The sequence below is a fragment of the Oncorhynchus kisutch genome, linkage group LG13, assembly GCF_002021735.2.
Source record: "Oncorhynchus kisutch isolate 150728-3 linkage group LG13, Okis_V2, whole genome shotgun sequence".
Taxonomy (NCBI): Eukaryota; Metazoa; Chordata; class Actinopteri; order Salmoniformes; family Salmonidae; genus Oncorhynchus; species Oncorhynchus kisutch.
In genome coordinates this window covers 44,211-58,543 of record NC_034186.2, presented here as the reverse complement: position 1 = coordinate 58,543, position 14,333 = coordinate 44,211, and the positions used below count along the sequence as shown (strand labels likewise).

The 14,333-nt window shown below is 47.6% G+C and overlaps 1 protein-coding gene across 2 annotated transcripts in view; it reads left to right on the top strand.

Moving 5' to 3' along the window:
• The window catches only part of shroom2a (shroom family member 2a), a 112,578-nt gene that overhangs the window by 73,152 nt on the left and 25,093 nt on the right, over window positions 1-14,333 (top strand). For both annotated transcript variants that reach the window (XM_031838118.1, XM_020472802.2), the window contains exon 7: window positions 4,167-4,841. In XM_031838118.1, coding sequence (XP_031693978.1) covers window positions 4,167-4,841 — 675 coding nt within the window. The remainder of the gene's footprint in view (window positions 1-4,166; window positions 4,842-14,333) is intronic.

The window sequence follows — 14,333 nt, the reverse complement described above, 5'->3', positions numbered from 1 at the left end:
CCAGTGGTATGTAATGTAGCATGGCTGTAGCCCTGTCAGACCAGTGGTACGTAATGTAGCATGGCTGTAACCCTGTCAGACCAGTTGTATGTAATGTAGCATGTAATGTAGCATGGCTGTAGCCCTGTCAGACCAGTGGTATGTAATGTAGCATGGCTGTAGCCCTGTCAGACCAGTGGTATGTAATGTAGCATGGCTGTAGCCCTGTCAGACCAGTGGTATGTAATGTATCATGTAATGTAGCATGGCTGTAGCCCTGTCAGACCAGTGGTATGTAATGTAGCATGACTGTAACCCTGTCAGACCAGTGGTATGTAATGTAGCATGGCTGTAGCCCTGTCAGACCAGTGGTACGTAATGTAGCATGGCTGTAGCCCTGTCAGACCAGTGGTACGTGATGTAGCATGGCTGTAACCCTGTCAGACCAGTGGTACGTAATGTAGCATGGCTGTAGCCCTGTCAGACCAGTGGTACGTGATGTAGCATGGCTGTAGCCCTGTCAGACCAGTGGTACGTGATGTAGCATGGCTGTAGCCCTGTCAGACCAGTGGTACGTGATGTCGCATGGCTGTAACCCTGTCAGACCGGTGGTACGTAATGTAGCATGTAATGTAGCATGGCTGTCGCCCTGTCAGACCAGTGGTACATAATGTAGCATTGCTGTAACCCTGTCAGACCAGTGGTACGTAATGTAGCATTGCTGTAACCCTGTCAGACCAGTGGTACGTAATGTAGCATGTAATGTAGCATGGCTGTCGCCCTGTCAGACCAGTGGTACGTAATGTAGCATGTAATGGAGCATGGCTGTAACCCTGCCAGACCAGTGGTACGTGATGTAGCATGGCTGTAACCCTGTCAGACCAGTGGTACGTGATGTAGCATGTCTGTAGCCCTGTCAGACCAGTGGTACGTAATGTAGCATGGCTGTCGCCCTGTCAGACCAGTGGTACATAATGTAGCATTGCTGTAACCCTGTCAGACCAGTGGTACGTAATGTAGCATTGCTGTAACCCTGTCAGACCAGTGGTACGTAATGTAGCATGGCTGTAGCCCTGTCAGACCAGTGGTACGTGATGTAGCATGTCTGTAGCCCTGTCAGACCAGTGGTACGTAATGTAGCATGGCTGTAACCCTGTCAGACCAGTGGTACGTAATGTAGCATGGCTGTAGCCCTGTCAGACCAGTGGTACGTAATGTAGCATGGCTGTAGCCCTGTCAGACCAGTGGTACGTAATGTAGCATGGCTGTAGCCCTGTCAGACCTGTGGTACGTAATGTAGCATGGCTGTAACCCAGCTGTGACAACACATACAGTTGCTCCCTGGCCAGCAGGCTGCTCATATGTCAACATCAGACCTTCGGCTAGACAAGACCGGTCCGTCTGCTGCAGGCATGTGGCTCATTAGCTCTCTACTAGACCACCAAAATGGCCATTGTTCGGTTCAGCGTGGGAATCTGAAATATCATAGCCAGTCGTGATCACGCTCTCCGCAGCCAATGTGAGTAAGACCTTTAAACAAGTCAACATTCACAAAGCTGCAGGGCCAGACAGATTACGAGGATGTGTACTCTGAGCATGCACGGACCAACTGGCAAGTGACTTCACTGACATTTTCAACCTCTCCCTGTCCGAGTCTGTAATACCAACATGTTTCAAGCAGACCACCATAGTGTTCTTGGGCACAGGGACTAAGGTAACCTGCCTAAATGACTACTGACCTGTAGCACTCACGTCTGTAGCCATGAAATGCATTGAAATTCTGGTCATGGCTCACATCGACACCATTATCCCAGAAACCCTAGACCCACTCCAATTTGCATACCGCTCCAACAGATTCACAGATGATGCAATCTCTATTACACTCCACACTGCCCTTTCCCACCTGGACAAAAGGAACACCTAAGTGAGAATGCTATTCATTGACTACAGCTCAGCATTCAACACCATAGTACCCTCAAAGCTGAGGACCCTGGGACTAAACACCTTCCTCTGCAACTGGATCCTGGACTTCCTGACGGGCCGCCCCCAGGTGGTAAGGATAGGCTACAACATATCTACCACGCTGATCCTCAACACAGGAGCTCCCCAGGGGTGCGTGCTCAGTCCCCTCCTGTTCTCCCTGTTCACTCATGACTGCACGGCCAGGCATGACTCCAACACCGTCATTAAGTTTGCTGATTACACAACTGTGGTAGGCCTGCTCACCGACAATGATGAGACAGCCTATAGGGAGGAGGTCAGAGACCTGACCATGTGGTGCAATGACAACAACCTCTCCCTCAACATGATCAAGACAAAGGAGATGATTGTGGACTACAGGAAAAGGAGGACCGAGCACTCCCCTCCATTCTCATCGACGGTGTTGTAGTGGAATATGTTGAGCGCTTCAAGTTCCTTGGTGTCCACATCACCAACAAACATGGTCCAAGCACACTAAGACAGTCATGAAGAGGGCACGACAAAACCTTTTCCCCCTCAGGAGAATGAAAAGATTTGGCATGGGTCCTCAGATCCTCAAAAGATTTTACAGCTGCACCATCGAGAGCATCCTGACTTGTTGCATCACTGCCTGGTATGGAAACTGCTCGGCCCCCTGAACGCAAGACACTACAGAGGGTAGTGCGTATGGCCCAGTTCATCACCGGGGCTTCCACCAAGCTTCCTGCCATCCAGGACCTCTATGCCAGGCGGTGTCAGAGAAAGGCCCTAAAAATTGTCAGACTCCAGCCACCCTAGTCATAGTCCAGCCACCCTTGTCATAGTCATCTCTGCTACCGCACGGCAAGCTGTACCGGAGCGCCAAGTCTAGGTCCAAGAGGCTTCTAAACAGCTTCTAGGGGCGGCAGGGTAGCCTAGTGGTTAGAGCGTTGGACTAGTAACCGAAAGGTTGCAAGTTCGAATCCCCGAGCTGACAAGGTACAAATCTGTCGTTCTGCCCCTGAACAGGCAGTTAACCCACTGTTCCTAGGCCATCATTGAAAATAAGAATTTGTTCTTAACTGACTTGCCTTGTTAAATAAAGGTTAAATAAATATTGCCCTGTTATTCTTATCTCTTACTTTTTTTTTAGGTATTTTCATAAAATTGCATTGTTGGTTAAGGGTTTGTAAGTAAGCGTTTCATGGTAAGGTCTACTACACCTGTTTTATTCAGTTCATGTGACAATTTTTTTTTTTTGGTTTTGGTGCAATGTACAGTACATTCGGAAAGTATTTAGACCCCTTTACTTTTTTCACGTTACAGACTTATTCTAAAATGGATTAAATCAAACTTTTCCTCATCCATCTACACACAGTAATTGGGGGAGAAGGGCCTTGGTCAGGGAGGTGACCAAGAACCTGATGGTCACTCTGACAGAGCTCCAGAGTTCCTCTCTGGAGATGGTAGAACCTTCCAGAAGGACAATCATCTCTGCAGCAATCAACCAATCAGGCCTTATTAATGGTAGAGTCGCCAGAGGGAAGCCACTCCTCAGTAAAAGGCACAACAGCATGCTTGGAGTTTGCCAAAAGGCACCTAAAGGACCTCAGGCTTGGGCGAAGGTTCACCTTCCAACACAGCCAAGACAACGCCGGAGTGGCTTCGGAAACAAATCTCAATGTCCTTGAGTAGGCCAGCCAGAGCCCAGACTTGTACCCGATCGAACATCTCTGGAGAGAACTGAAAATAGCTGTGCAGCGTCGCTCCCCATCTAACCTGACAGCGCTTGAGAGAATCTGCGGACAAGAATGGGGAAAAACTCCCCAAATCCAGGTGTGCCAAGCTTGTACTGAATAAAGGTATGAGAGGTATGTTATAGGCCCGACCCCCATTTCCTCCTCAGAGCAGACATCACACAGGAGCATTTTGTCCCACAGCCTTGAGCCATCAGCTTTGACATCCAAGGGTTAAAGATCTGAAATTATTGAGAAAGAACACGAGTCATCTGGGCCAGAGTGGCGTAGGAGGATAATTTATTCTCCTCTGTGACGGGGCTGTGGGAACACAAACATGTCATCAGACTGGCAGCCCACAGTTTGCAGGGAGGTTGAGTGTGTCCTGTCATGTCCTTGTTATTAGTTAGTCATCATTACTTCATTTAGCTGGTGTCAACATGACTCTGTTATGTGTATGTATACTGTGTGTGTTGTGCCATATGAACGGTGTTTGCCTATGCTTTCTCCCAGGTTGTCTGACAGATGTCGTGTTGGAGAATTCAGAGGAAGAGTGAAGAGAGAGAAGGCTCTGGAACCTCTGGAGCTGAAAGACTTCCCAGAACCCCCTCCACCCGTGACCAACGAGGAGACCCCTGACATCAGATCCACTTCTGCCCCCTGCCCTGCCTACCACAGTCCCACATCCATCTCTTACCAGCCCCTGGAAACTGACTTCCCTCCCCCAGATGAGTCCTACACCGAGCCCAAGACCTCAATACCCCAGCTTCATACTCAGCTGCAGTCTGGTACCAGGAGGAAGGGTCCGCTCCCCCCACCCAGACAAGACCATTCAAGACATCCACAGAACACCCACTCCCAGGAGTCTCTGTCTGGCTCTCAGGGCGGAGCTTCCGCCTCCCACGCCCCGGTCTCCTCCCACTTTGCCTCTGGTCCCACCCACTCCCCAAGGGGGGATTCTGAGCAGAGCAGAGGATTGGTGGAGAGGGAGCAGGAGACGGTACACCAGGTAGTGCCATCCAATCCTGGTCCAGCCCTTCCTGCCTTGCCCAGTATGAGGTGCCATCGTTCTCCCTCTCCTCAGTTTGCTCCTCCTCAGCTGACAGACAAGCCTCCTGTCTCTCTCCAGCAGCACCATGACAACCCTGTCTCTCTCTCAGTCTGTCTGCACTATGACCAAAACAACAGGTAAGATTCAAATCAAATCAAATCAAATTTTATTTGTCACATACACATGGTTAGCAGATGTTAATGCGATTGTAGCGAAATGCTTGTGCTTCTAGTTCCGACAATGCAGTAATAACGAACAAGTAATCTAACTAACAATTCCAAAAAATACTGTCTTATACACAGTGTAAGGGGATAAAGAATATGTACATAAGGATATATGAATGAGTGATGGTACAGAGCAGCATAGGCAAGATACAGTAGATGATATCGCGTACAGTATATACATATGAGTATGTAAACCAAGTGGCATAGTTAAAGTGGCTAGTGATACATGTATTACATAAGGATGCAGTCGATGATATAGAGTACAGTATCTACGTATGCATATGAGATGAATAATGTAGGGTAAGTAACATTATATAAGGTAGCATTGTTTAAAGTGGCTAGTGATATATTTACATCATTTCCCATCAATTCCCATTATTAAAGTGTCTGGAGTAGAGTCAGTGTCATTGACAGTGTGTTGGCAGTAGCCACTCAATGTTAGTGGTGGCTGTTTAACAGTCTGATGGCCTTGAGATAGAAGCTGTTTTTCAGTCTCTCGGTCCCAGCTTTGATGCACCTGTACTGACCTCGCCTTCTGGATGACAGCGGGGTGAACAGGCAGTGGCTCGGGTGGTTGATGTCCTTGATGATCTTTATGGCCTTCCTGTAGCATCGGGTGGTGTAGGTGTCCTGGAGGGCAGGTAGTTTGCCCCCGGTGATGCGTTGTGCAGACCTCACTACCCTCTGGAGAGCCTTACGGTTGAGGGCGGTGCAGTTGCCATACCAGGCGGTGATACAGCCCGCCAGGATGCTCTCGATTGTGCATCTGTAGAAGTTTGTGAGTGCTTTTGGTGACAAGCCGAATTTCTTCAGCCTCCTGAGGTTGAAGAGGCGCTGCTGCGCCTTCCTCACGATGCTGTCTGTGTGAGTGGACCAATTCAGTTTGTCTGTGATGTGTATGCCGAGGAACTTAAAACTTGCTACCCTCTCCACTACTGTTCCATCGATGTGGATGGGGGGGTGTTCCCTCTGCTGTTTCCTGAAGTCCACAATCATCTCCTTAGTTTTGTTGACGTTGAGTGTGAGGTTATTTTCCTGACACCACACTCCGAGGGCCCTCACCTCCTCTCTGTAGGCCGTCTCGTCGTTGTTGGTAATCAAGCCTACCACTGTTGTGTCGTCCGCAAACTTGATGATTGAGTTGGAGGCGTGCGTGGCCACGCAGTCGTGGGTGAACAGGGAGTACAGGAGAGGGCTCAGAACGCACCCTTGTGGGGCCCCAGTGTTGAGGATCAGCGGGGAGGAGATGTTGTTGCCTACCCTCACCACCTGGGGGCGGCCCGTCAGGAAGTCCAGTACCCAGTTGCACAGGGCGGGGTCGAGACCCAGGGTCTCGAGCTTGATGATGAGCTTGGAGGGTACTATGGTGTTGAATGCCGAGCTGTAGTCGATGAACAGCATTCTCACATAGGTATTCCTCTTGTCCAGATGGGTTAGGGCAGTGTGCAGTGTGGTTGAGATTGCATCGTCTGTGGACCTATTTGGGCGGTAAGCAAATTGGAGTGGGTCTAGGGTGTCAGGTAGGGTGGAGGTGATATGGTCCTTGACTAGTCTCTCAAAGCACTTCATGATGACGGATGTGAGTGCTACGGGGCGGTAGTCGTTTAGCTCAGTTACCTTAGCTTTCTTGGGAACAGGAACAACGGTGGCCCTCTTGAAGCATGTGGGAACAGCAGACTGGTATAGGGATTGATTGAATATGTCCGTAAACACACCGGCCAGCTGGTCTGCGCATGCTCTGAGGGCGCGGCTGGGGATGCCGTCTGGGCCTGCAGCCTTGCGAGGGTTAACACGTTTAAATGTCTTACTCACTTCGGCTGCAGTGAAGGAGAGTCCGCATGTTTTAGTTGCGGGCAGTGTCAGTGGCACTGTATTGTCCTCAAAGCGGGCAAAAAAGTTATTTAGTCTGCCTGGGAGCAAGACATCCTGGTCCGTGACTGGGCTGGGTTTCTTCCTGTAGTCCGTGATTGACTGTAGACCCTGCCACATGCCTCTTGTGTCTGAGCCGTTGAATTGAGATTCTACTTTGTCTCTGTACTGGCGCTTAGCTTGTTTGATAGCCTTGCGGAGGGAATAGCTGCACTGTTTGTATTCAGTCATGTTACCAGACACCTTGCCCTGATTAAAAGCAGTGGTTCGCGCCTTCAGTTTCACACGAATGCTGCCATCAATCCACGGTTTCTGGTTAGGGAATGTTTTAATCGTTGCTATGGGAACGACATCTTCAACGCACGTTCTAATGAACTCGCACACCGAATCAGCGTATTCGTCAATGTTGTTGTCTGACGCAATACGAAACATCTCCCAGTCCACGTGATGGAAGCAGTCTTGGAGTGTGGAGTCAGCTTGGTCAGACCAGCGTTGGACAGACCTCAGCGTGGGAGCTTCTTGTTTTAGTTTCTGTCTGTAGGCAGGGATCAACAAAATGGAGTCGTGGTCAGCTTTTCCGAAAGGGGGGCGGGGCAGGGCCTTATATGCGTTGCGGAAGTTAGAGTAACAATGATCCAGGGTCTTTCCACCCCTGGTTGCGCAATCGATATGCTGATAAAATTTAGGGAGTCTTGTTTTCAGATTAGCCTTGTTAAAATCCCCAGCTACAATGAATGCAGCCTCCGGATAAATCGTTTCCAGTTTGCAGAGAGTTAAATAAAGTTCGTTCAGAGCCATCGATGTGTCTGCTTGGGGGGGGATATATACGGCTGTGATTATAATCGAAGAGAATTCTCTTGGTAGATAATGCGGTCTACATTTGATTGTGAGGAATTCTAAATCAGGTGAACAGAAGGATTTGAGTTCCTGTATGTTTCTTTCATCACACCATGTCACGTTGGTCATAAGGCATACGCCCCCGCCCCTCTTCTTACCAGAAAGATGTTTGTTTCTGTCGGCGCGATGCGTGGAGAAACCCGCTGGCTGCACCGCTTCGGATAGCGTCTCTCCAGTTAGCCATGTTTCCGTGAAGCAGAGAACGTTACAGTCTCTGATGTCCCTCTGGAATGCTACCCTTGCTCGGATTTCATCAACCTTGTTGTCAAGAGACTGGACATTGGCAAGAAGAATGCTAGGGAGTGGTGCACGGTGTGCCTGTCTCCGGAGTCTGACCAGAAGACCGCTTCGTTTCCCTCTTTTTCTGAGTCGTTTTTTTGGGTCGCTGCATGTAATCCACTCCGTTGCACTGGTTGTAAGGCAGAACACAGGATCCGCATCGCGAAAAACATATTCTTGGTCGTACTGATGGTGAGTTGACGCTGATCTTATATTCAGTAGTTCTTCTCGGCTGTATGTAATGAAACCTAAGATGACCTGGGGTACTAGTGTAAGAAATAACACGTAAAAAAACTAAAAACTGCATAGTTTCCTAGGAACGCGAAGCGAGGCGGCCATCTCTGTCGGCGCCGGATTAGACTTCACTCTCTGATCTAGTTGGAACTATGATAGATAGACATTGGAGTTATCGGGCTGCTTGTAGCTGGTTTGAGAATTATTTAAAAGACAGAACGCAGTGTGTACTTACTGACGGCATTAAATCAGGATTTCTAGACATAACAAAAGGTGTCCCACAGGGTTCGATTCTTGGTCCTGTTCTTTTCACTATTATATGAACAGCATTGGTCTATCTGTACAAAACTGTAACTTTCATCTGTACGCATATGCCACTGTTGTATACACTACTGCCCCTATGGCAGCTCAGGCTCTGTTGACTCTTCAATCTGCTTTTACTACCTTGCAGAAAGCCTTGGTTGACCTGAAGTTGGTACTAAATGCTGGGAAAACCAAGTACATGTTATTTTCCAAATCATGTAATAATGTAGCTGATGATTTGTGCATAAGTACGTTAGATGGTGCCCTCATTGATCGTGTCTCCGCCTATAAATATCTGGGCATCTGGATTGACAAAAAGCTATCTATTAAAAAGCATGTTGACGAGTTAGTCAAGAAATGAAAAATTAAGTTGGTCGTCTTCTATAGGAACAGGGCCTTTCATTAAATAGTAGCAAACAGATCATTCAGTCTACATGTATTCCCGTTGTATATAATATCACCATAATCTACATGAGTGCAGCTACCAGTGTTGTGAAGCCCTTGGACACAATTTATCATAGCCTGTTTTATAACATCTGACAGAAATGCCACTCACCGCTGCATCCTTTATCATGAAGCAGTTAGTAGACCGGAGAGTTAGCAGACCCTGGGAGTTAGCAGACCCGGGGAGTTAGCAGACCCGGGGAGTTAGCAGACCCGGGGAGTTAGTAGACCTCTTTGCCTCTTTGTGCGGTGACGTCGATAGACCAGTCGTGGAGTTAGTAGGGTTCCAAGTAGCTCTAGGTAGCTAGCAGGCCTAGCAGGTTAGCAGAATGGGCCTTCAGCGGGCGTCGCGCCTGAAGGCCCTGTTGGAGTCCTCGGGCAGATTATGTCTGTATTCCAGTCGTAGAGGATTGCCCCGTACCGGCAGTAGAAGGGGTCCGGATATTGTTGCCCAGGAGTGGGCTTTGGTGGTAGCCCAGGAGCCCTGGCCGGGCTAGCTTCAGGCTAATTGGTGCTTGCTCCGGGATGGAAACGCTAGCCAGGAGTGGTCACCCGGGATTGCGGTTAGCTAGTTGCGAAGATCCAGATGAAAATGTTAAGAGTTTGCTGTAGGAATCCGTGGATATGGGGAGAAATAGGTCCGTTATGCTCTGGTTTGAGTCACGTTGTACGAACTGGCGAGAGCATTCCGAGCTAAAGGTTAGCTGATGACCGCTAGCAATGGTTTGCTAACTGATAGCTGGTAAGTAGTTAGCTAGTTAGCTGGCTAGCTTCAGTTGAGGGATTCCAGATCTGAAGTAACTAGAAAGACTTTAGAAAAAGCAGATCCACATCCGGTGAGGCGGGTTGCAGGAGAGGATTTAGAAGTTGAGGGTTAGGAAAATATTTAAAAAATATATGTGAAGAAAAAGATGTAAAAAGATATACAAGGGACACTACAGGACAAAAGACAAAGACGTCTGACTGCTACGCCATCTTGGAAAATCAGGAAAAGTTGGAACTATGAGTTATCTATTTCTTATCCATTGCATAGCTGTAGTAGTCTGTAGAAGTCTGTACTAGTTTGCAGTGACTGGTCTACTCCTCTTCTCAGTAGTCTGTAGTAGTCTGTAGTGACTGGTCTGCTCCTCTTCTCCTCAGTAGTCTGTAGTGACTGGTCTGCTCCTCTTCTCCTCAGTAGTCGGTAGTAGTCTAGTGACTGGTCTGCTCCTCTGTAGTAGTCTGTAGTGACTGGTTTGCTCCTCTTCTCCTCCGTAGTCGGTAGTAGTCTGTAGTGACTGGTTTGCTCCTCGTCTCCTCTGTAGTCGGTAGTAGTTTGTAGTGACTGGTCTGCTCCTCTTCTCATCCGTAGTTGGTAGTAGTCTGTAGTGACTGGTCTGCTCCTCTTCTCCTCCGTAGTCTGTAGTTGTCGGTTGTAGTCTGTAGTGACTGGTCTGCTCCTCTTCTCAGTATTCTGTAGTGGTATGTAGTAGTCTGTAGTTACTGGTCCGCTCCTCTTCTCAGTAGTCTAGTGGTATGTAGTAGTCTGTAGTTACTGGTCTGCTCCTCTTCTCAGTAGTCTGTAGTGACTGGTCTGCTCCTCTTCTCAGTAGTCTGTAGTGGTATGTAGTAGTCGGTAGTGACTGGTCTGCTCCTCTTCTCAGTAGTCTGTAGTGGTATGTAGTAGTCTGTAGTGACTGGTCTGCTCCTCTTCTCAGTAGTCTGTAGTGGTATGTAGTAGTCGGTAGTTACTGGTCTGCTCCTCTTCTCAGTAGTCTGTAGTAGTATGTAGTTACTGGTCTGCTCCTCTTCTCTGTAGTCTGTAGTTACTGGTCTGCTCCTCTTCTCAGTAGTCTGTAGTTGTATGTAGTAGTCTGTAGTTACTGGTCTGCTCCTCTTCTCAATAGTCTGTAGTGACTGGTCTGCTCCTCTTCTCAGTAGTCTGTAGTGACTGGTCTGCTCCTCTTCTCAGTAGTCTGTAGTGGTATGTAGTAGTCGGTAGTTACTGGTCTGCTCCTCTTCTCAGTAGTCTGTAGTTACTGGTCTGCTCCTCTTCTCAGTAGTCTGTAGTAGTCTGTAGTTACTGGTCTGCTCCTCTTCTCAGTAGTCTGTAGTGACTGGTCTGCTCCTCTTCTCAGTAGTCTGTAGTGGTATGTAGTAGTCTGTAGTTACTGGTCTGCTCCTCTTCTCAATATTCTGTAGTGGTATGTAGTAGTCTGTAGTTACTGGTCTGCTCCTCTTCTCAGTAGTCTGTAGTGGTATGTAGTAGTCTGTAGTTACTGGTCTGCTCCTCTTCTCAGTAGTCTGTAGTGGTATGTAGTAGTCTGTAGTGACTGGTCTGCTCCTCTTCTCAGTAGTCTGTAGTGGTATGTAGTAGTCGGTAGTGACTTGTCTGCTCCTCTTCTCCCTAGTAGTCTGTAGTGGTATGTAGTAGTCTGTTATTACTGGTCTGCTCCTCTTCTCAGTAGTCTAGTGGTATGTAGTAGTCTGTAGTTACTGGTCTGCTCCTCTTCTCAGTAGTCTGTAGTTACTGGTCTGCTCCTCTTCTCAGTAGTCTGTAGTGGTATGTAGTAGTCTGTAGTTACTGGTCTGTGCCTCTTCTCAGTAGTCTGTAGTGGTATGTAGTAGTCTGTAGTTACTGGTCTGCTTCTCTTCTCAGTAGTCTGTAGTGACTGGTCTGTTCCTCTTCTCAGTAGTCTGTAGTGGTATGTAGTAGTCGGTAGTGACTCGTCTGCTCCTCTTCTCAGTAGTCTGTAGTGGTATGTAGTAGTCGGTAGTGACTTGTCTGCTCCTCTTCTCCCTAGTAGTCTGTAGAGGTATGTAGTAGTCTGTTATTACTGGTCTGCTCCTCTTCTCAGTAGTCTAGTGGTATGTAGTAGTCTGTAGTTACTGGTCTGCTCCTCTTCTCAGTAGTCTGTAGTGGTATGTAGTAGTCGGTAGTAGTATGTAGTTACTGGTCTGCTCCTCTTCTCAGTAGTCTGTAGTTACTGGTCTGCTCCTCTTCTCAGTAGTCTGTAGTGGTATGTAGTAGTCTGTAGTTACTGGTCTGTTCCTCTTCTCAGTAGTCTGTAGTAGTCTGTAGTTACTGGTCTGCTCCTCTTCTCAGTAGTCTGTAGTAGTCTGTAGTGACTGGTCTGCTCCTCTTCTCAGTAGTCTGTAGTGGTATGTAGTAGTCTGTAGTTACTGGTCTGCTCCTCTTCTCAATATTCTGTAGTGGTATGTAGTAGTCGGTAGTGACTTGTCTGCTCCTCTTCTCCCTAATAGTCTGTAGTGGTATGTAGTAGTCTGTTATTACTGGTCTGCTCCTCTTCTCAGTAGTCTAGTGGTATGTAGTAGTCTGTAGTTACTGGTCTGCTCCTCTTCTCAGTAGTCTGTAGTTACTGGTCTGCTCCTCTTCTCAGTAGTCTGTAGTGGTATGTAGTAGTCTGTAGTTACTGGTCTGCTTCTCTTCTCAGTAGTCTGTAGTGGTATGTAGTAGTCGGTAGTGACTGGTCTGCTCCTCTTCTCAGTAGTCTGTAGTTGTATGTAGTAGTCTGTAGTTACTGGTCTGCTCCTCTTCTCAATAGTCTGTAGTGACTGGTCTGATCCTCTTCTCAGTAGTCTGTAGTGACTGGTCTGCTCCTCTTCTCAGTAGTCTGTAGTGGTATGTAGTAGTCGGTAGTTACTGGTCTGCTCCTCTTCTCAGTAGTCTAGTTACTGGTCTGCTCCTCTTCTCAGTAGTCTGTAGTAGTCTGTAGTTACTGGTCTGCTCCTCTTCTCAGTAGTCTGTAGTGACTGGTCTGCTCCTCTTCTCAGTAGTCTGTAGTGGTATGTAGTAGTCTGTAGTTACTGGTCTGCTCCTCTTCTCAATATTCTGTAGTGGTATGTAGTAGTCTGTAGTTACTGGTCTGCTCCTCTTCTCAGTAGTCTGTAGTGGTATGTAGTAGTCTGTAGTTACTGGTCTGCTCCTCTTCTCAGTAGTCTGTAGTGGTATGTAGTAGTCTGTAGTGACTGGTCTGCTCCTCTTCTCAGTAGTCTGTAGTGGTATGTAGTAGTCGGTAGTGACTTGTCTGCTCCTCTTCTCCCTAGTAGTCTGTAGTGGTATGTAGTAGTCTGTTATTACTGGTCTGCTCCTCTTCTCAGTAGTCTAGTGGTATGTAGTAGTCTGTAGTTACTGGTCTGCTCCTCTTCTCAGTAGTCTGTAGTTACTGGTCTGCTCCTCTTCTCAGTAGTCTGTAGTGGTATGTAGTAGTCTGTAGTTACTGGTCTGTGCCTCTTCTCAGTAGTCTGTAGTGGTATGTAGTAGTCTGTAGTTACTGGTCTGCTTCTCTTCTCAGTAGTCTGTAGTGACTGGTCTGTTCCTCTTCTCAGTAGTCTGTAGTGGTATGTAGTAGTCGGTAGTGACTCGTCTGCTCCTCTTCTCAGTAGTCTGTAGTGGTATGTAGTAGTCGGTAGTGACTTGTCTGCTCCTCTTCTCCCTAGTAGTCTGTAGAGGTATGTAGTAGTCTGTTATTACTGGTCTGCTCCTCTTCTCAGTAGTCTAGTGGTATGTAGTAGTCTGTAGTTACTGGTCTGCTCCTCTTCTCAGTAGTCTGTAGTGGTATGTAGTAGTCGGTAGTAGTATTTAGTTACTGGTCTGCTCCTCTTCTCAGTAGTCTGTAGTTACTGGTCTGCTCCTCTTCTCAGTAGTCTAGTGGTATGTAGTAGTCTGTAGTTACTGGTCTGTTCCTCTTCTCAGTAGTCTGTAGTAGTCTGTAGTTACTGGTCTGCTCCTCTTCTCAGTAGTCTGTAGTAGTCTGTAGTGACTGGTCTGCTCCTCTTCTCAGTAGTCTGTAGTGGTATGTAGTAGTCGGTAGTGACTCGTCTGCTCCTCTTCTCAGTAGTCTGTAGTGGTATGTAGTAGTCGGTAGTGACTTGTCTGCTCCTCTTCTCCCTAGTAGTCTGTAGAGGTATGTAGTAGTCTGTTATTACTGGTCTGCTCCTCTTCTCAGTAGTCTAGTGGTATGTAGTAGTCTGTAGTTACTGGTCTGCTCCTCTTCTCAGTAGTCTGTAGTGGTATGTAGTAGTCGGTAGTAGTATGTAGTTACTGGTCTGCTCCTCTTCTCAGTAGTCTGTAGTTACTGGTCTGCTCCTCTTCTCAGTAGTCTGTAGTGGTATGTAGTAGTCTGTAGTTACTGGTCTGTTCCTCTTCTCAGTAGTCTGTAGTAGTCTGTAGTTACTGGTCTGCTCCTCTTCTCAGTAGTCTGTAGTAGTCTGTAGTGACTGGTCTGCTCCTCTTCTCAGTAGTCTGTAGTGGTATGTAGTAGTCTGTAGTTACTGGTCTGCTCCTCTTCTCAATATTCTGTAGTGGTATGTAGTAGTCGGTAGTGACTTGTCTGCTCCTCTTCTCCCTAATAGTCTGTAGTGGTATGTAGTAGTCTG